Source organism: Dendrobium catenatum, unplaced genomic scaffold (assembly GCF_001605985.2).
Source record: "Dendrobium catenatum unplaced genomic scaffold, ASM160598v2 fragScaff_scaffold_1728, whole genome shotgun sequence".
NCBI lineage: Eukaryota > Viridiplantae > Streptophyta > Magnoliopsida > Asparagales > Orchidaceae > Dendrobium > Dendrobium catenatum.
This window is the reverse complement of record NW_021320190.1, coordinates 593,647-615,696: the sequence shown is the minus strand read 5'-3', so window position 1 is coordinate 615,696 and position 22,050 is coordinate 593,647. Positions and strand designations below refer to the sequence as shown.

At 31.6% G+C, this 22,050-nt stretch overlaps 1 protein-coding gene across 1 annotated transcript in view; it reads right to left on the bottom strand.

The window, feature by feature from the left end:
- LOC110093906 (magnesium transporter MRS2-F) overlaps positions 1-14,955 on the bottom strand; it is a 54,633-nt gene extending 39,678 nt beyond the window's left edge. Inside the window, exon 1 of the mRNA XM_020818947.2 lies at positions 14,422-14,955. Within this exon, the coding sequence (XP_020674606.2) occupies positions 14,422-14,823 (402 nt within the window). The 5' untranslated portion in view covers positions 14,824-14,955. The remainder of the gene's footprint in view (positions 1-14,421) is intronic.
- Positions 14,956-22,050: the final 7,095 nt, after the last annotated feature.

Here is a 22,050-nt window from a genome sequence, read left to right as displayed (position 1 = left end):
GCTTCATACAGAATGACAATAAAAGAACTAAGGGAAATGAAGGATCAATTGCAAGAGTTGATGGATAAGAGATTCATTAGGCCTAATACCTCCACTTTGAGTGCTCTTGTACTGTTCGTGAAAAAGAATGATGAAAACTTAAGGCTCTATATAGATTACAGATAATTGAACAAGCTGAAAGTGAAGAATAAATATCATATCCCAATGATAGATGATCTGTTTGATCAGTTGGAAGGTGTGTTAGTGTTTTCAAAGATTGATTTGAGGTCAGAGTATCATCAACTCAAGATTCGAGAAGAATATATAGCAAAGACAACCTTCAGTACTATATATGGGCATTATGAATTTCTAGTGATGTCTTTTAGTCTTACAAATGCCCCTACTGTGTTTATGGACCTAATGAATAGAATCTTTAAGCCATTTTTAGGTCTATTTGTGATTGTATTCATAGATGATATTATGGTTTACTCTCCAGATGAAGAAATGCATACAAACCACTTAAGGGTTGTGTTACAGACATTAAGAGGAAATGAATTGTATGTTAAGTTCTCAAAGTGCGATTTTTGGCTGTAGAGTGTGAACTGTCTGGGGCGTGTGATTAGTAATGGAATGATATCTGCGAATCAACATAAGGTACAAGCTATAGCATATTGGCCTTGGCCAGCTACAGTAACATATGTCAGGAGTTGTTTGGGTTTAGCTGGCTATTACAGAAGATTTTTTTAGGGGTTTTCACAGATTGCTATGCCACTATCCAGATGGACTCAGAAACCAGTGAAGTTTGAATGGATAGCTCAGTGTGAAGATGCTTTTCAGAGATTAAAGCAGTGTTTGATGACTGCTCCAGTGCTGACTATATCTTTAGGGTTAGATGAATTTCAGCTCTATAGTAATGTCTCGCATAAAGGGTTGGGTTGTGTATTATTGTAGAATGGAAGAATCATTGCCTATGCTTCTAGGCAATTAAAAAATCATGAAAGGAATTACCCATTTCATGATCTGGAATTAGCTGCAATGATTTTTTCCTTAAAGGTCTGGCGGCATTACTTGTATGGGGTAAGGTGTGAAGTTTTTACTGACCACCAGAATTTGAAGTATATTTTCACATAGAAAGAATTGAATTTAAGGCAAAAGAGATAGCTAGAACTCATTAAGGATTATGAGTTGGACAATCAATATCATCCTAGTAAAGAAAATGTAGTTGCAGATGCCTTGAGCAGGAAGAATTCTAGTAGTGCCAACTGGATAATTACACAGCAGCATGAACTGATAAAAGATTTGGAGAAGTTGAAAATTTCAGTGGTTCAACCAAATGATGCAGATATTGTAATGTTAAATAAAATAATTATCCAATCCACACTGAAGGATAGAGTACGAGAAGCTTTGCCACATGATATAGATTTTTAGAAAATATTGGATATGATTAATGCAAGACACATTGAAGAATTTGAGCTTGATGGTGAAGGATTGCTACAATATAAGGGCAGATTATGCATTCTAGATTTTGGAGACTTAAGAAAGAAAATTCTTCAGGAGTCTCATTATTCAAATTATACCATTCATCCAAGAAGTAACAAAATATATCAGGATTTGAAAGAAGTATTTTGGTGGTCAGGACTGATAAAGAATGTGGCAGAAGTAGTGGCTAAATGTACTTCTTGCTAAATGGTCAAGGTAGAAAATCAGAAACCAGGAGAATTATTACAGCCCTTACTTATACCTGAATGAAAATAGGAAGACATTGCTATGAATTTTGTAGTTGGTTTACCCAGGTCTAGATGAGGATGTGATGTATTATGGGTGATAATTGATAGGTTAACTAAGTTTGTACACTTCTTAATATCAAGCAATCTGATGTAGTTGAAAAATTGGTAAGCCTGTAAGTTAATGAAATTATCAGATTACATGGGGTACCAAAGACTATAGTATCATATTGAGATAGAAGATTCACCTCTAGATTGTGGGAAAATTTTCAGGAAGAAATGGGGTAACAGACTTATATTTAGTATAGTTTTTCACCCTCAGACGGATGGCAATGAGAAAGAACCATTCAAACTCTAGAACATTTACTCAGATTATGTGTACTTGATTTTGATGGTAATTAGGATACACATACAACTAATTGAGTTTGCATATAACAACATTTTTCAGTCAAGTATAGGTATGACTCCCTATGAAGCTTTATATGGGAGAAAGTATCGAACTCCTTTATCCTGGGTTGAAACAATAAAAAGGAAGATTATTGTGGCTAATTTAGTAGATGATGTTATAGAAAATATAAGGCTTATCTATGATAGATTGAAAGTTGTGCAGAATAAATAGAAGAAATACTATGATACTAAGCATGGATCAGTGAAATTTGAAGTTGGTGATTTTGTATTTCTTAAAGTGAGTCCAACGATGGGTGTGAAGAAATTTGGCAAAGTAGGAAAATTGAGTCCAAGTTATGCAGGTCCTTTTGAAATTTAAGAAAAATTGGAAAGGTGGCCTACGGGTTGATTCTGCCAAGTCACATGAGTGAAGTATATAATGTATTACACATCTCTTCTTTGAGAAAATACATTTCAGATGAAGCTCAAAAGATCAGTACTGAATCAATGGATATTAAATCAGACTCGACTTTTATAGAAGAACCTGAGAGGATCATAAATTATAGTGTGAAGCAGCTATGAAGCCATAGATCCCTTATGTTAAAGTCTTATGGAAACATGAAATTGAAAAGGATGCAACTTGGGAGCAGTTAAAAATGATGGAAAGTTATTCTTATTTGTTTGACTAAGGTATGGTTTTAATTTATTGTATTGTTTTAAAATTTCGAGGACGAAATTTTTATTAGGAGGGGAGAATTGTAAAACTCGAAAATGTTGATCTTAAGTATTGCATGCATTTCGATGCACCACGACGAAATTTAAGTGAATTTTCAAAGTCGTCGGATTTTGACGAAAATAATTTTATAAAATAGTGTATAAAATTTTGAGCAAATCGGTATAAGGGACTTATAGTGAATTCCACATAAATTTTAAATTAAAAATCGTCGAAATTATAAATGGGTTAAAAATTACTTAAATACCCTTAAAGATATTAAAGTGAAAATAAGTTATGTAAGGGCAAATAGGACATTATGCATTTACCCCTAACCGGCGCCCACTCTTAAGGGGACCGAAATCCATTCGGTCCCCTATTTGTTTCATTCGGCCAAACCGAAGGGAGAGGGAGGCGGAGAGAGGGGCAATGGGAGCAAGGCCATGGCAGCGATTTCCAATGGCAAATTTTGGGGGAAAACATAGAGGAAGGCTAAGGGAGAATTAAGGTATATTCTTAAAACAAGAAATCTTCTTTTCCTAGTACATTTTTGGAAGAGAAATTTCTAGGGTTTTACTAACTTAGAATTTCTTTGGGAAACTTATAGGGAATATTATGGGAAGTATTTTAAACGTAAAAATAAAGTTTTTTTCCAAATTTTTGTGAGTTCGAAAAAATTAGGGTTTATATATTTTTGGATTTTAAGAAAATTTCCTTAATGATTATTGTTCTAATGGACCTTAGGGATGTTTTTAATGGTAAAAAATAAGTTTTTAACTTTTTTTTATATTTTTTTTAATTAAAATAATCCAAAATTTTCATAATATAATTATTAATTAGGTTTAGGAGAAAGTTCAGCATGGTTATTAGATGAAATTAGTGAATTTTAAATTTCCTAAAATTCGGATTTTTAATAAATCTGAAAATAGAATTTAATTAAGTGCTTATTTAAAATATATTATGATTAATGCCTAGTATGTTTGTATTTACATTTATACTTAGGTGTCGATTATAAGAGGATGCCTCGAGCATAAGCGACGTTGTTGAGGTTTACTATACTTGTGGAGTAGGTACTTATAATTAAAGTGAATTCATGTTTCTAAATTTTGTTTTATGTTAAATAAGACATGTTTAGTTTATAATTTTTCCTTTTCATGCAACCTTCTCATGCTAGAATTATATGTATTTTATTATTCATGAAATGTTAAATATTTGTACTTACACTTATTGTTACATTAAATGTTAAATAAGGTTAAGTAAAATGACATTTTATTTAATTGAAATCTAGGTAAACATGAGAACATTTGAAACATATATGAATTTCTGAATGAATTAATCTCTATGAAAAATATTATGATTGAATGTGCATGATGATCTGGAGTACCAACTGGTAAAGGACTCTTTGGGGAAAAAATGGTATAGGGCTCATCAGGAAAAATTGGTAAAGGACTCTTCGGAGTAAAGAAAATGGTTGGCAAAAAATTGACTATGTACCTGATCAATACAAAATACTGGTACTTTCAGGACGGATGTATAATTATATGATTAAGGGGTTATTTGGTATGCAGAATTAGGAGGGTAAAGTAATGTATTTACGCGCATTTCGTAAATTATGTCGTTTGGTTGGTTTTGAGCAAAAAGGAATTCCTCTGATGCATCCACCGTGTATTACTAAAGGCCTTTTGTGCGACTTCGAAACCCGCTCAAATTGAGCGGGTTAGAAATCCTCTCGTCGCCGAGGACGTTGCCTGCGTTTAGCGCTTCCCTCGCCATTAGGAAGGCGTGGTTTGTGGCGAGGCACATAAATCCTCTCGATTTCCTCGCGGATTTTTTCTCTTGGCATTCAGCCCGCGGTTTCTTCACCACCTTCCCCGAAATATTCATCAACCTGGGCGTCCTCTTCGGCTTCATCTCCAACTTCGCTTTCTCTAGTCTGCCGGAACACATCAGCTGGCGCGTGATGTTCCTTGTCGGAGCAATTCCTCCAATCCTAATATTCGCTGGAGTCCTCATCGTGATGACGGAGTCTCCTTGCTGGCTCGTGATGCAGGGCCGCCTTGAAGAAGTAGCCGCAGTTCTCGCCAAGACCTCCGACTCCCCCGAAGTAAGTATTTCGGGGGCTTTCTTCCTCGATGCTGGGATAGCTGTGATTGGTTGGTTTTTCTTCTATTTTTTCTTGCCGAAGATGAAGGGGACGAGCTTGGAGGAGATGGAGAAGTTGTTCGGGAAGAAAGAGAAGCAGGAAGGGAAGGTTGACGCTTAGTTGAGAACGAAGAAATGGTCGATCTTACTGCTGTTGCCGATTTAAGCTATGAAAAAAATGCAATTCTAATTTCTATAATGTAATACAACATAATCTTTGTCTCACTTTTTATAAAAAAGAAGAAAAAATGGAAGTTGAAAATGGGATAATCAAATGCATAACAATTTGAATAATATAATATTGGGTCTAGATAAATATAACACTAAGGTTTCATTTAGGATAAATTTTTTATTATTTTTAATTTTTAAGTCAGAAAATTTCTTACTAAAAAACTATTTTATAAAGCAATAAAAAAGTTATCCCAAATGAAATCTAAAGATATATGATGTTATTTTGATTTGAAAGGGATGAAACATAAGATTTTAGTGGAGCATGAAAGTTTTAGAATGATGAAGATATGCACATTTCGCATCGCAATAGACTGCATGCAGCTTTGGAGTATATGCAATGTATTGGATTGGCAGGTTATTTTACTTTGTACTTGAAGTTCCAAGTTGTGATATCATCTTTAGTCTAGCTTACAACCTTCTTCATTGTCAAATGAAGAAAATTTGGCTTAGGATATCCTGACTAAATTTTAGTCATGATGAATTTTCTAATCATTGAATTTGCCTAATATAAATGCAATGATGATTAATCAATCAACTTATTTTATAACACCAAATAATAGTAATTATTATAACACCAAAATAATAATGATTATTATAAATACACTGCTTTTATAAATACACTATTTGAAATGCCAAAATAAATTATTACAAAAAATATGTTTTTACTTTACTCTGATTCTACCTAACCAAACAAGAGAAATAATTCTCTTGCATTTCTTTTGCAAACAACCAAACAGTCTCAAAGTATTTGAAATGCACTAGATTTACTTTACACTGCATAATCTTTTCAGGCAACCAAACAGCCCCTAAGTATTTTATGCATTTATGCACTTAAAAATAAAAGAAATGTTATGAAAAAAAAGTTTATGAAGAATGGAAAAATTTAAGAAAAGTTCAAGAAAATTGAGTATAAAAAAGGTTATATTGTATATGCGTATAAAATGTCGTATATGATTTTTTTTACTTTCTATAATTCTTATGAATGAAAGATTTCATGCGTAATATTTTTTTATTGTTCATGAATTTATGTTAAATATCTGTTACCTGCTGAGCATTTGCTCACCCCTGCTTGAGAAAATATTTTTCAGGAGAGACTGCTAGAGAATGATAGTTGAAAGACCGATTACCTATTGTCGTAGAGGATCCCATGATGACAGATTTTTATGGTTGTTTATGTGTCTAGTGTTAGTATATGTAAAAGTTTATGTATTGGGGACTTTCTGAGGTATTATTATGTTTTTAGATTGTTATTTCTGATGTTGATGAAACTTTCAAGTTTGATATTTAATTGCTCTTTTTATAATTGAAAATTTAATGAACATTTATATATGTTTAATAATGAATGAAATTTTATGTGTTATCATACGACTTTCTGTTCCCGCCCCGTTAATTCAGGCTAGTCGGGTCGGGTCGTGACATAATGAGAGAACATATTTATGCTCATAGGTAAGCTAATGAATTCCCTATAATTTCTTTTTTTAGTTTATTTTCAATCCTTTCCAGTTCTTCCAGTACAGATTAAATGCTCATTAAAAAGTCTTATTCATTCTCATTGATGAGTTTTTGTAACATTTGTAAGTTTTGTTCTTGTTCTTCTAAGGCGTCAAGTATTTCATTTTTAATATTATTTTTTATAAAATTTTATAAGCTTTTTTCTTTTTATTTTTCCATCACTTTCTTATCTTGATGCTCCTTATATTTTAGCATTCATAAGTTAAATTCATTGAAAAATTCAACAGCCTCCTGAATCGCAAAATATACAAAAAAATAAAATAATAGGACATAACAAAAAATATATATATATATATATATAATTCAATGGCAATAATTTCAAATTTTATATAAGAGAAATAGAAAGGAAAATTTATGAAATATCAATTTTCAAGATTTTTAATAAATTTATGAAAATATATATATGCCACATTCAAATTTCACAGAAGCGTCTCCATTTCTGTTTTTTTGTAAATTAGAAATGAGAATAGTTACAACAAATAAAATCAGGAGAAATGGCCAAAATGATACCTTAACTTTTAGAAAGGACCAAAATGACTCCCAACTATATTAAAGGACAATTTTAGTCCATCAAGTCCTTAAAAAGAGCATAGATAGTCTCATTCATCTTTAAAGAGTTGAATGACCAAAATGATCATTAAATATAGTTGGGGACAATTTTGATTTTTCATAAAGAGTCAAGGGACCATTTTAGTCATTTTCTCAATAAAATCAATTAAAGGCAAGAGGACAAGAATAAGATAATTTCAAAAGTACATAACTACAAAGTTGATTTACAGGAAGAGTTGATTATGTCAAGCTTATTAAGAAATAAATCAATTCATTAAAAGAATAAACTTTCGAAACCCACCATGTTAAGAAAAACATAAATGGGTACCTTGCATGAGAGATTTTTCAACATATTTTCCCACCATGTTTAAAAAAAGAGCGCATAGGGCTTTTCCTTAAAAGTATTTATTTGTTGATATGGCACAAAAAGTTAATGCAACAATAACAACAACAACATCAAGCCTTTATCCCACTACGTGGGGTCGGCTACATGAATCCTTTTTCTCTATTGTGTCCTATTAAAAATCAAATTCTCGTTTAAATCTAATAAAGAAAGGTTATTCCTAATATTTTCTAACCAAGTCTTTTTAGGTCTACCCCTACCTTTCTTAACACAAGTCAAATCTAATACCTCTACTCTCCTAACTGGGTCATCGGAAGGCCGCCTTTTTATGTGACCAAACCATCTAAGGCGACTCTCTCTAATCTTATCTTCTACTGGAGCTACTCCAACCTTTTCACGTATATGCTCATTTCGTATCCTATCTTTAAGGGTAAGCCACTCATCCACCTGAGCATCCTCATCTCTGCCACACATAACTTAGTATTATGCTTCTCTTTTAATGGTCAACATTCGGCACCATAAAGCATTGCAGGCCTCACTACCATCTTATAGGATTTTCCCTTAAGTTTGAGGGGTACATTTCTATCACATAACAAGCCCGATGCATTCCTCCACTTCAACCACCCAACTTGAATTCTGCTGATAATATCCCCATTTATTTCACCATCACTCTAAACAATATATCCAAGATATCTAAAATGTGTACTCTTATTAATGACTTGATCGCCCAAAGTCACAACCCCCTCACTAGGTCTATTGCTACTAAAATTACACTCCATATATTCCGTTTTAGATCTACTCAAGCGATCACAAAAAGTTAATGCAAGAAGAAATAAACAAATCAGTAGAGCCCAAATAAAAAAAAATGAAGCTGAGAAGATTCTAGGGACAATGATAAAGAGCAACATAAAAGCTTTTAATTAAGATTTCTAGATGTGTATGATAAATGCTATAAAAGATTATATATTTATAATTTTTCTTTGTAATATAAATTACAAATTGAAAATGTGATATTAAAATTTAAAAATTCAAAATTTTAAAAATTTGAAGATATATTTTCAATCCTTGACAGAATGTGAATTGTTTTTAAATGTAAATATTTTATTTAAATTAAATAATTCAAATAAGTATGGGCCCAACCCTAGTTGGCTGGCCAAATGATAAAGAAGGGGTATTTTTTATAGTTATCTCACTCTCTCATATACTCGAGGTGTTTCGCCTCTACTTCTTTTCCCTCTCTTTGTGCAATTTAAAAAGGGAATGTTGTAAACCTCTTTAAGCCTACTGGAAAAAGAATAAAAAGGTTTTTTTATTGTGCTACAAGAGTTGGAGATTATTCCAAGAAAAAAAGGCTTGGTCGCCAATCTCACCCTTAAGAGAATTAGGTGATTCCTTCAACCCTTACGCTTTGAAGAGTGATAAGTACCATGCCCCCTTAAGGCTTCGTTTGATTCGGTTTATGCTTACATAAAAAGGAGTTTTAGAAAAGGAGGTTGAGAAAAAGCCGTTCAATAAAATGGAGTTTCAATAATGAGATACGTTTGACTAATATTTTTAAAAGTGCTTATTAATACTTGAAAGTAATTTTAAATTGTTTGTTTAGGAGTTCTGCTTTTGAGATTTTATTATAAAAGACATTTTGTGACCGAAACTCCGTTTTGTGACCGAAGAAGCAGATACGAAAAGATTTTTGTAACCACCGAAAAAACGATGTTTATTAAAAAGGAATTATTGTTAAGCTTTGATTCCAAAAAGTAAATACTAATTGATTTCGGCGTATTCAAACGGAAACGGAGAAAAAAAGCCTAATCAAACAAGGCCTAAATCATTTCAATCCTTTGGTGTAGAATTATTTCATGCTTATCCCCTCACGCTCTCATAGTAATTTCCCGTCCGCTAATCACTAAAAAGCCATTAAGTGCTCTTGGGCAAAGCTTTGTACAATATGAACTTGTTTGGATATAGACCCATTTTAAACCATATAAAGTCCTTACAACAACAACAACAACATCAAGCCTTTATCCCACTACGTGGGGTCGGCTACATGAATCCTTTTTCTCCATTGTGTCCTATTAAAAGTCAAATTCTCGTTTAAATCTAATAAAGAAAGGTCATTCCTAATATTTTCTAACCAATTCTTTTTAGGTCTACCCCTACCTTTCTTAACATAAGTCAAATCTAATACCTCTACTCTCCTAATCGGGTCATCGCAAGGCCGCCGTTTTATGTGACCAAACCATCTAAGGCGACTTTCTCTAATCTTATCTTCTACTGGAGCTACTCCAACCTTTTCACGTATATGCTCATTTCGTATCCTATCTCTAAGGGTAAAGCCACTCATCCACCTGAGCATCCTCATCTCTGCCACACTTAACTTAGTATTATGCTTCTCTTTTAAAGGCCAACATTCGGCACCATAAAGCATTGCAGGCCTCACTACCATCTTATAGAATTTTCCCTTAAGTTTGAGGGGTACATTTCTATCACATAACAAGCCCGATGCATTCCTCCATTTCTATTGCAGGCCTCACTACCATCTTATAGAATTTTCCCTTAAGTTTGAGGGGTACATTTCTATCACATAAAGTCCTTTCAAAATTATAAATTTTTTTAGAAATGATTCAGACATCCTCATTTTCTTTTTCCAAGAGTGTTCAAGTCCTGACATTCCCACATTTTAAAATCCTAAAAGCTTAACATCCAATTTGGAAAATTCAACCAAATTCCATACACCCTTACATATCCTTCTTCCTTTGCATAAAAATTGTACACCACACATATGCAACCTTTCTCAAGTCTTATACATCATTCCTAATATATTTTAGAGCATTCTAAGCCCAAATCAGTAGCTCTTCAGTGAGCTAAACCTAAGCCATATCAATGTTGGTACTAGAACTTAGGTTGGAGGAGATACATTGGAGACTTCTGTACCAATGGAATTGGATGCTTGAAAAATCACTTGCAACTGGTGAATCAAAATTTATACAAAGGACATTTCTCTAATTTTGAAATTTATTTACTTTTTAATGGAAATAAATTTTCTATGACAAAGATTTGGGGCAAATCGCATGTTTGAGCCAACTCTATGAACTAGTGTATATGTATTAACTAGTTATCTCTACATTCATGTGACAATCAATCATTCTTTAAAGTTATCTTAACTTTAAGTTGTTAGAGTGAAATCACATGAGACATGGAGTAATCCACTTGCAAAATTAGTTTTTACCTAGGTTTCAATTAGTATTAGATCCATACTTTGTAAACTAAGGTTTTATTACAATTTTTTGCAATCAATTTAATGTTAAGCAATTTTACTTGCTCCTTACATTAGAGTGAAAGTTCTAAAAATTTTAATACTTCACTTTAAAAATATTTTCAAAATTTTACATTAAGCATTCATCGCATAATTTAGTAAAAAGTCAGCGAAAAATTTCTTACATATTGCATCAACATTACACTCACACTACATAACATATACCACTAGAATCTACTAGCATGAATCACTTGAAAATTTTGTCAAGAAGGGTAGAAGAGGTTACCTTATATAGTGAGGAAACCTTTTATAAATTATAAGAGATGAATATAAACTTAACCATCCAAATACAAGCTATGACCATAAGGAAGCAAGACCAACCATTTGCCCAGACCCAAGCTGAAACTAATCATGTAAGAACGGAATTGTAGAAAATATTAGGAATGACCATCTACCTAAGGGAAATCACTTTAGAAATCATAACAGGAATGAGCATCCTTGGCACAATGACTATGTGGATGAAACCACAAAGGAGGTTAGGTCATAAGCATCAACATAGTGTTTATGCTCCCAATAAATTTCTAGACTAGCTCGACCAAATAGATGAATTCTTTGGTTGGAACAAAATATATGACTATCAAAGAGTCGCTTTTGCTAAAATGAAATTAGTAAGCTATGCAAAATTTTAGTAAATAATATATTAGCAAAATGGGAACGATAGAGTATAACATTCCTAACATTAGTAGAGATAAAGGAAATACTAAAGGCTAAATACTATCCAAAAAAGTATGAGAAGAAATTGCGTGAACATTTGATAACATTAAAGCAAGGGAACATGCATGTAGTGAACTACATAAACACAATAGAGGACCTTGTGACTTATACCAATTGCCTGTTGAAGATTGTGCAAGAACGAAGCTGACAAGATTCAAGGACTAATGAGGAGAAAAATGGAAAATTTTCATTATAATTTCTAGTTTATGTATGTAATAAATTTTATGATTGTAATTTTTATTTTAGCAATTATAAACTAATTCAAAATTTTGAAAATGTAAATTTTCAACTTTCAAGCCTTGGGAGAATGTGAATTTTTTTTAAGCTCAAATGTTTTATTTTGAATTAAATAGTTCAAAGAATCATGAGCACAAGCGTGGTTAGCAGCAAAAACAAAAAAAAAAAAAAGGAGGTTAATTATTTTGGTAGTTACCTCACTTTGTCCATACACTCTAGGTTGTCGAACCTTGCTCATTTTCTCTATCATTGTGCAATTCAAATGTAGATTTTGTAAACCTAATTAAATATGATGGAATGAAGAATATATATATATATATATAAGTTGGAGTTTTTTTCAAGAAGTGGAGGCTTGGTGGCTAACTTCACTCTTGAGGGAATTTGGTGATTCATTTAACCCATATTATTTTAGTGCGTGGTAAGTACTATATGTCCTTAAATCATTTCAACCCTTTGTTGTGGTATTATTATACACCTATCCCCTCACAGCCCCATGACAATCAACTTTAGTCAAAAAGCCAATAATGGTTCCCAACCAAAGCTGGTTTCAATCTAACCTACTTTGGTTAGATACCCCTTTTAACCTATCTAAACTCCTTGAAAAATTATGAAACTTTTCATAATTGATCTAAACACTCAAGTCTTTCACTTCCATAGCTTCTATGGCTAAGTTCCTAAATTTTGAAACACTAAAAGTGTAAAGTCCAGGTAGAAAAATTATGCTAGATTCCACAAACCCTTAACATATCCTACTTTCTTCGCATGGGAATTGAACAGCACTAAATTCAACCTTTACCAAGGCTTTTACATTATCCCAAACATATTTTAGAACCCTTCAGTAGTTTAACCTAGTATATATATTAATTTTTTTGTGTATGAATTCTTTCTCACACATTTTTCATTGTTCGTGTTTCTTATCGTTTCACATGAGAGTAATTGTTTTTCAAAATTTTCTAGTGTAATGACTCAAGTAATATGGGTATCCTAACCAAACATTTTTGACATTCTAGAAGCATCAACACAACCTATTTTGCGAAAAGAGTGACTACCAAGAAACTTTGATATTTGCAATGCATTTACAACTACACTTGCAAAATACCATGTTTATTGCATGTTATGTTCATCGGGCTTAATAAAATCAAACGTGAGGGTCCTATTTTGATAATTTTGCTTCTTCAAACACTTCAATATAGTCAATTTTACAGAATAAACAATATTTGAGTAACTTTCATGATGGGGGTATGTCTTATTGTCTTAATCCCAATTTGTGCCATATGACAATTGTTATTCATCATTTTATCATGTTTACATATATTATTTGTGAAGGAAACCCTAGCCTCATGGTCCTCTATTATGGTAGAAAATTTTGGCAGTAATTTTCGTCAGATAAGCATCGGAAGTTCGGGTGGACTGCATTCATCACAATTTCTACTTGTACAATTTGCAAAAAAGAACAATGTTAAATTATTTACAATACTTTGCCTTTCTGCCAGTATTTCCCAGGGTTTATTCTTCTAAAAGCCAGAAGAATTTTTTTCTAACAGAAATACTTATTATTGACAGTATTTCATGAGTGCATTTTTCCAGCAACTTAATCTCCATCGGAAATACATGTAAAAATAAAATTTTTGGCAGATTTTGGGCTTTTTTCGATGGAAATTTCCACCAAACAAAGGTCACTAACTTGTAGTGATAAATCCTAAGCCATATTGAAGAGCCCAATAGGAGGAAACTAATTAACATCAACGCCAAGAGCTCCAAGTATAACAAACTTTATCGTATAAATATAAGAAGAATTTTCGATCATGTATGATTTTTTTACTCTCCTCCACTCTTCTCTCTTCTCTTTTCCCTTCATGATCTATACCAACCACAAAGTAACCTTGCAGCTAAACTTAATATAGCTTCCTCTTAGACCACAAAATTTTGGATCTAGCAAAATTCAAGCCAATCCTTATTCATTATTTAATATATATCACGTCAGAAACAAATTATATTTTGATAAACTTCTAAACTTCTAAGGACAAATTTTAGTCCAAGATATATGCATGCATAGATGCATAAACATAAACAAGCATAAGAACACAAGAACTCATATAAAGATAAAACCATATATTCATACACGTAAAAATCCATTCCAGCATATGCCCATTTATTTCTATCCGATCTTCACAAAGCTCTATTCAATCCAAGCTTGACTAAATAAAAAAGAGCTGGTCCGACTCATCAGTCACTTGGTTGATTTCGATTTAAGTTTGATTTAACCCAAAAGAAAATTCATTTTTGAATGATAAACATGCCAAACTCTAGCCAACCTCAAATAAAAGTCAACCAAACAGCCCATGGGTAAGCAAAGTTTTCTAACTTTTCATCACTATGGCATCAACCTCTAAAGCCAACATCCTCAAAAAGAACCAGTAAAGCATATAGTATAATAAGGCATAAAATAAGTCAGGCGTCGCATTAAGATCACCCCATCCAAAAACCCTAAAAACTGTCAAACTGACAGTAATCATTCACATCTACAAGATAAAACAAGAACAAAGAGTGGCGAAAAGGGGTGAAGAAGCGGACCAACCGAGTGCATTGGAACACCGAATGAACATGCAACCTTCGTTTGCAGGTCCTGCAAAAATGGAGCCACCAAGGGATCCTTGCAGTTGGGAACGAGCACCTCCATTGCAGTAATCACAGCCTTAATGTGCTCCAGATTGATAACAATCGCCCGCTCTCTCCCAAGGATGGTGGATGGGTATGATAGCTGGGGATCGAGAACACGTAAGTCCCGTGCCGGAAGCCCCGTTCGCCGCATGATTAAATGCTTCCCTGCCTCTTCAAGATAGGGCTGCCTCGATTCTGAAACCACCAGCCACGACCGGATTCCCGCCGTCGGCTTTCGCCGCCCGCCGACGGGGTATTGAGTAGGCGGTGTAGCCCGTAGGAGGAATTCCTCATCCATTGCCATGTTGGGCGACCGCATCTTGAATTCCGCTAGGGTTCTTCCTCGCTTTTTCCCGCATTTAAGAAAGGCAGCAACTCTTTGCCGTTCGCGGGAGAAATAACGAATCCAATTCGGAATGGAAAGAGGAAACCAGCACTTGTTACGCGTCCAAAGCTCGTGGGAACCGGTCAAATCATGCTTTTTTGTTTCTCTCTTTGTTTGGTATTGTTCCATATTTGTTCGGTATTTCTTATTTTTTGATGCGATTTGACCTTCGACCGGACGTTTCTCTACGTCCGATCGGAGGACGTAATAATTATTCCTCTCTTTGACCCCCTACTATTTGTGCGCATTGGCAGTTGATTAATTTTCTTAAATGGCGAGTTTCAAGACAAATATACAAATATAATATACGGTGAGTTAAAATTAAAAATCATAATTATCGGTATATCAATCGGGCAGGATAAATAATTGGAGGAAGAAGGAGAGGTTCATCATTTCATGGTTCAATTGGGGTGGAGTTATGATTGAATCGGTTAAATTGAGGTTTAATTGGATGATATAATAAATACTAATTTTATTTAAACACGACATAATCTACTTATATTAATGCAATCATATAAAAAATTTGACTAAAAATTAAATAAACTAAATGATCTAAAATATTAAACATGAAAATTCTGAATAAAATCAAAATTGTACTGATTAAACCTTGTCATTGATTGTCAAGTAAGGATCGGAAAATTTCTTTTATGGATTGGATAATTACACTATAACAACAATACATTATCAAACGACACACCTTGAGGCTTCAGGTTCCTGCACGTGAAGGTTGGCCATCCCGTGGCTCCCAATTCCAGCGTAGGATGGTCAAATCAGCTAAATATAATAAAAAATTTAACAAAATTATAATTCATAATATAAAATTTAACATATAAAATAAATAAATGCAGTACTTTAAAAAGTAAATAAATTCATTTTGTAAGCTACTAACCTCTTTATCTTGAACATTCATAATTTTTTTAATTCTTCTCTATCCAAAAGATCATCCAGCAAAAACGAAAAGTTTATCATGAAATTGATATTGAAACATGATATAAGAAATAGTTGTCCATACAATAAAAGTGGAGGATATTTAAAAAAATGTACGATACTCAGAAAATACTCATCACCAAAGTAACACATGCATTTAAGCATCTTAATCAAACCAATCCGAAATTGGATGAATCTATCTCATCCATACAATAAAAGAAAGCAAGATAAATGTATCATCAAAAGTTTTTAGTTTAATTGTTCAAATAGTGTTACAAGAGGCAAATAAAAAATCAGGTAAATTTGTATCATAAAAACTAACCCCAAAGGTTGACCTCCTAGTCCTGCATCTCCCAAATCTTCTATTCCAAATGTCTCAATATTATCAATCTCTATTATATATCATCTCCATCCTCTTCAATATCAATATCACATTTATTAACAAACAAGAAATATAAAATAAGGCTTCAATATTAAATTTATCCAAAAAAATTTAGGGTTTTTAATTATCAACTTACTATATCTTTGTTGAGTCAAATGTACGTTTTATTCTTTAGTAGGTGGAGTTGTATCCACTGCAAAGAGCTTATTTTCTAAATCTTCTAATACTATCTCTGGAGTAGGCTCATCCTCATATATTAAAAAATTAACCAACTTAACATATGTGTAGAAATCTTAAAAGTGAAGGAAATGTTTTAATTAGTGCATGGTTAAATGATGCAAAAAATAGTATTCTATATTAATATACTTGAAAAGTATACCTATTCTTCAAATTGTTATTGTATCAAACATATACTTAATTATTGAGCCATTTGTTTTTTCCTACTTTAATGCAATTGTGCACTTTAAAAAAAAAAATCATAGAGCCATTGATGCTCCAAAAGATTGCACCTCTGTAAGTGAATTTGCTCGAAGACACTCCAATTTATTTAAGAACCAAAAGAGGAGGATGTTTGACTTAGAATTTTTATTGCTAACTTTTGCAAGTTTAGAGAACTTGATCCAAACATCTTTATCTACTCATCTACAAAATATCAAGTGAGAGATCTTAATGAATGATCATTTTTATAAATTTAAAATATTATTATATATTGACATTAAAAAAAATTACCTGGTTATATTTGTTTTGTCAATGTGAGAGCAATCGGCTTACCAAAACTTTCCAAGGCATCCCAAAAAAGTCTAATCTCATTCATTGCAAATTTAAGCTTAGGACAAATGACTTTATTCCCAATTAACTTAACAAGACCTTGCATGATTTTTGGCTTATGACAACAATTTTCTTTATCAAGCTGAAAATCAGGATTCAAAAAATATGTAGCAAAGTGGATACCTTCCCTAAGTTGGGAATCATATCTTTTCTTAATGATTGTTGTATATATCTTATATAATCTTTTCACATTTCTGAAGATAGCCTTTATTGTCTTTCATGCTCTATATATACCATCATATAAATATTGTAATGAGGGGTTCTCATCTGAATATGACATACAGAGACATCTGATTAATGGACCAGATATTTTTGAGATAACAAGAAACTCATTCAAAAAGTTCACATCCAAAATAATAGCGATGACCTATTTTCCTTTGGTGGTATTTGCTAACATTTAATCTATGTAGAATTTTTTAACAGGCTAGTTCTTAAGTATTGGTGCTAGTTTTTCGGTTAATTAGTCCAACTGGCAGGATGACTTCTTTTTCCCTGATTTTCTTTGAAATCAGTTATATGGGTTAACGAAATAGGTCGGCCGATCGGTTCATAATTCAACCAATTAAACAGATCAATCTGGTTTTGATATTTTACACCTTGGGTATATATAATAAAAATCCGCACAATTTGACAAGGATTTTGAGATAATTTGAAATAAAAAAATTATGAAATTAAATTAAAAATTATATGAACTTTAATTTTAGCAAATTCATAGTCGAGTTGGATGTATTAATGAGACGAACAAAATGGTACCAAAAGTGGCCCAATTCTAGCCTAAATGAGCCCAAATCAAACATTTGAAGTATTATTAGAAACTTCAAATATTAATTGGATGATTAAATGATCTCTAAATTTGACATAATTATAGTCAAATCAACTATATTCTATATTATCAAAATTTCATAGTGAAACATCCATCAACTATATTTTATATCCTAAAAAAATTTTATAAGATAAAAACCTTATCATTACATTATGTTACCTTTATGCTACTCAGTAGTGAGTTGCTTAGGACTAATATTAGTGAGGATCCTTTTTAAAATTATATTCTCTTATATGAGTTATTTATTGGTGATTTATCACCTTTTATTTCTCTCACCAGCAAAGCATTAGAGAGAGAAAGCTGGGAATGGCGGGGGGTGGCCGAAAGTCACCTCCCCACTCCGGGGGGGGGGGGGGGGGGGGGGGGGGGGGGGGGGTGACTGTTTGACCCTCATTTTTGTATGAGGTAACTAGGACCAATCTATATCCCATATCCATTTAGACCCTAGGTCTGTCCAAACCCTAAGATCTACTTAAACCCTAGGATCCTTCTAAAATCTAGATCTAGGATCTATCTAGACCCTAGAATTCCCCCAAACAAATCTAGACCTTAGGATTTATCTAGGCCCCAGACCTTGGGACTTTTTAGACTATAGAATCCTCCAAGATTCTAAATCCTAAGATTCTTTCAGACTCTAGTCCCTAAGGTCAATTTAGATCTTAGATTAATCCAGACTTCAAATCAATCCTAACCTCAAGCCAATCTAGATCTCAATTCAATTCAAATTTTAAAATCAAATTTGATTATTTACTACTCAAATCTAGACCTTACTATATAATTAAAATTATACTAAAATAATTCTTTAAATTTTAAAAAATATTTTAAATAAATTTAAATTTTAGAAAATATTTAACATTTAATTTAATTTAATTTAAAAACTAGTTTCAAATATTAATTATTTTTAAAACTATTAAATATACATTAATAATCTAAATTTTAAAAATTAAAATTAAATTTATTTTAAAAAATTGAATAATAAATAAAAAATTGTAAATTAAAATATTCTAATTTATTTTTTTAAAATTTAAAATTTATTTATTTTAATAATTTGAATTTTTTGAATGTTTTAATATTTAATTAAATTTATATTAATAATTTTATTTAAAAAGTTTATTTTTAAAATTAATTGAAGAATGAGAGGATCTCTCAAAAATATTTTTAATTATTTAGATGATTTTTTTTAAATTTTTAATTTTAAAAATTTATATTATATATATATAGGTTTTTATATAATTATTTTAAATTATATGTATATGTTAAATCCTTGGGCATTAAGAGATCCTATGGAATTTTAAATAAAGATTGAGCATGTTTGAATAGGGTTCATGTGGATGAGTAGTAAATAATCATATTTTGATTGTTCACTAATCTAATTTTTAATCATATGTCTTATATTCGATTTTTGCATGTTTAGGTTGCACACACCTGTACTTAGCTTAAGCTCTCATAGATTTAGGAGTTGAGTGTGATTGTGCGTCTATATGTTTGTACAAGGGTTAGTGGAACATTGATTTAAACCCACTTAAATTAGTGACATCTTTAGGACAATAATTAAAAACACATCTAGAAAATTTAAAAAAAATTTAGAAATTAGGATGCACATTCTCTTGACTTGAAATTTTGAACACATAAATTTAGTGACATTCTCAGCCTATAGAATATTTCTCACTAGTTTTAAAATTTATTAAGCCCCTTAATCAATTTACTAAAGTTTAAACCCTTAATTTAGTATTTAAATTTCCAAAAAGTATAAAAAATCAAATTTAAACCCAAAAAATACACATAATACTTCCAATTAACCAAAATTGAACTCTTAACACAAGAAAAATAAGAGCCCTTTTATTTGATTCCATATTTAAGCTTAATTTAACTTTAATTAAAATTAATATTTAATTAATTTAATTAATTAAAAATGATTAAAAATTATCAAAATCTTGATAATCCCTCCATAGATAATTTATGATCTTTGGAGGTTATTTTAAAATGTTTGGATTTTATTTGGATTCAAATCAATAAAAAGCCCCTTAATTAAATTAATGAAATAATTCAATAAATACATCAAAATTAAAAAAATCTTAACTAATTTTAGAGAAATTCAAATCAATCAAACTCAAAGGCATTGCACTCCATTTGGGGTATAATATTTATTAAAAATATCAAACATTCAAAAATTAGTCAAAGTTAAAAAGTCAACAATTCGATTGAACTTAAGTCAAAATCAGGTCAAAACTTCAAACATACATAACTTAAAGTAAAAAAAAACAAATCCAACAAAATTATAGTCTAACTGATCATCATAAGGTCTATTATTTTATAAAAATACTAACTTTTCAAAATTTAAGCTTAATAAAAAAGTCAATTTTTGACACCTTAATTAAATGATTAAAATAATTCAAAAAATTCTAAAAATTCACTTAAAAAATCCAAAAAACTTTAATTTAACTTTAAAATCGGTAACGAATCAACCTTGATTAAAATTTATCAACTTTGAAACCTTAATCAAATCAACTCACTTAATTATACCGGTTACTACTAGGTAACTCGGGCCTACGAGGCTAGTAACTTAGCACCAAGAAAGGTAACTTTATGGCCCTAGTTTAGCAAAGGTAGTAATCACCCAACCTTTAAAAATATATCTTAAAATTAATCTTAAGTTATTAAGAATTAAACTTTAATTAAACATCCCCTTAAACCTTTCAACCAACTAAAATCTTAAGTAACTTTAACTAATTGTCCTATATATAACATATCAAAGCCATATATCATACCCCTCACACTTTAGATGGTTTTATAGTCCAACCATCCCTAGTCTTAGGCTAGGCCGATATTTACTTCTATAATGTGTGCTGTGTTTTTGAGCTTTCACTACATACTATTTATTGATGTTGATGTAATTGTTTATTTAATTTCTACACTATATGATGTGATTGATTATATGTTAGATCTATCCCTATGTTAGGGATGATTTATACTAATTCAACCTTATGTAGATAGCCATGCTCATACATGGTATTGAAACTAAAGGTGACAAAAATTAAGCTTTAAAATTAATGATATTTTTTGTAGGTGCTTCAGAAATTGCCAATTCCCCCTTCAAATTAAAAAGAGCATGTTTAAATGTGGCTGTGATTTAAGTATTTAAATTTTTAATTAATATTAACTAATTGAGTTGATTTGATTATAACTGCTTAAGATAACCCTACAGGTACTTGATTCTAAATTTTAATTTTCATTCAATATAATTTGATTTGAATGTTTGAGTTATAAATTGTTAAGTGCTTTGAAATGAGATTGAATAACTACTTTGGAATCCAAAGAGGAAGGGACATCCCTTAGTGGAGAGTCCCTCTCCATGTGGAAATCCAAATTAGGATAACCTCAAAATATCCAAAGAGAAAAGATAACACCCCCTTTAGGGGAAGTTTCTTTTCATTTGTATATCCATACCCAATTATCTAAGGAGCCCCACAGATGGACGAAGAAATGAAGAATAAGAAGAATCTCAATTCTCAAAGTTGCTTGAGTCCTAGGAGTAGAATTTGGGTTATTGTTAGTGGTACCTGACCACTTTATTTTTTTATTTTTGTAAACTATGAGTTGTAATATTAAAAGACACTTGCGTATGGATATTTTTACGTATTTGATTGATTTAATTATTCAATTGATTGTTTGATATTCATTGCGATATAGGATTGCATACTTTTAGTAGTTTTGGCGATCTTGCATATCATATTTGATTTAGCTTGGAACCCGATCGAAGGCTCATGAGGGATCACCTAGATTTTTCTACTTTAATCAAATTTAAAACATTTAAGCTCGCATAGAAATTCTAATGCTTTAAAAAGTAAGCCATGGATAGTTGGGAGTCATTCATGCATTCATATTAAATCTTATCTACCTTGTTAGGTACCTTATTGCCTATGGGTTATGGCAGGCCACCCGACCTTTTAGGGTTCAATCCTGTTAAAGGGATGTTGTGTAGTCTCTAGGATAAAATTATTTTTAAGCCTTTTTTTTAAATGAATTCATATATGATTTCAAGAAGTCGAGTCAACTAGCATGCATTACATTAGAAACAGATTTAAATGTGTCTAAAATTCTAATTACATTTACTTTAAGCATTAAATATCCAACATAAGTTAAGGGGCAAATTAGGATCTACTATAGATGTTGGGCCCACTTTCCTCAAACTTAACTTAAT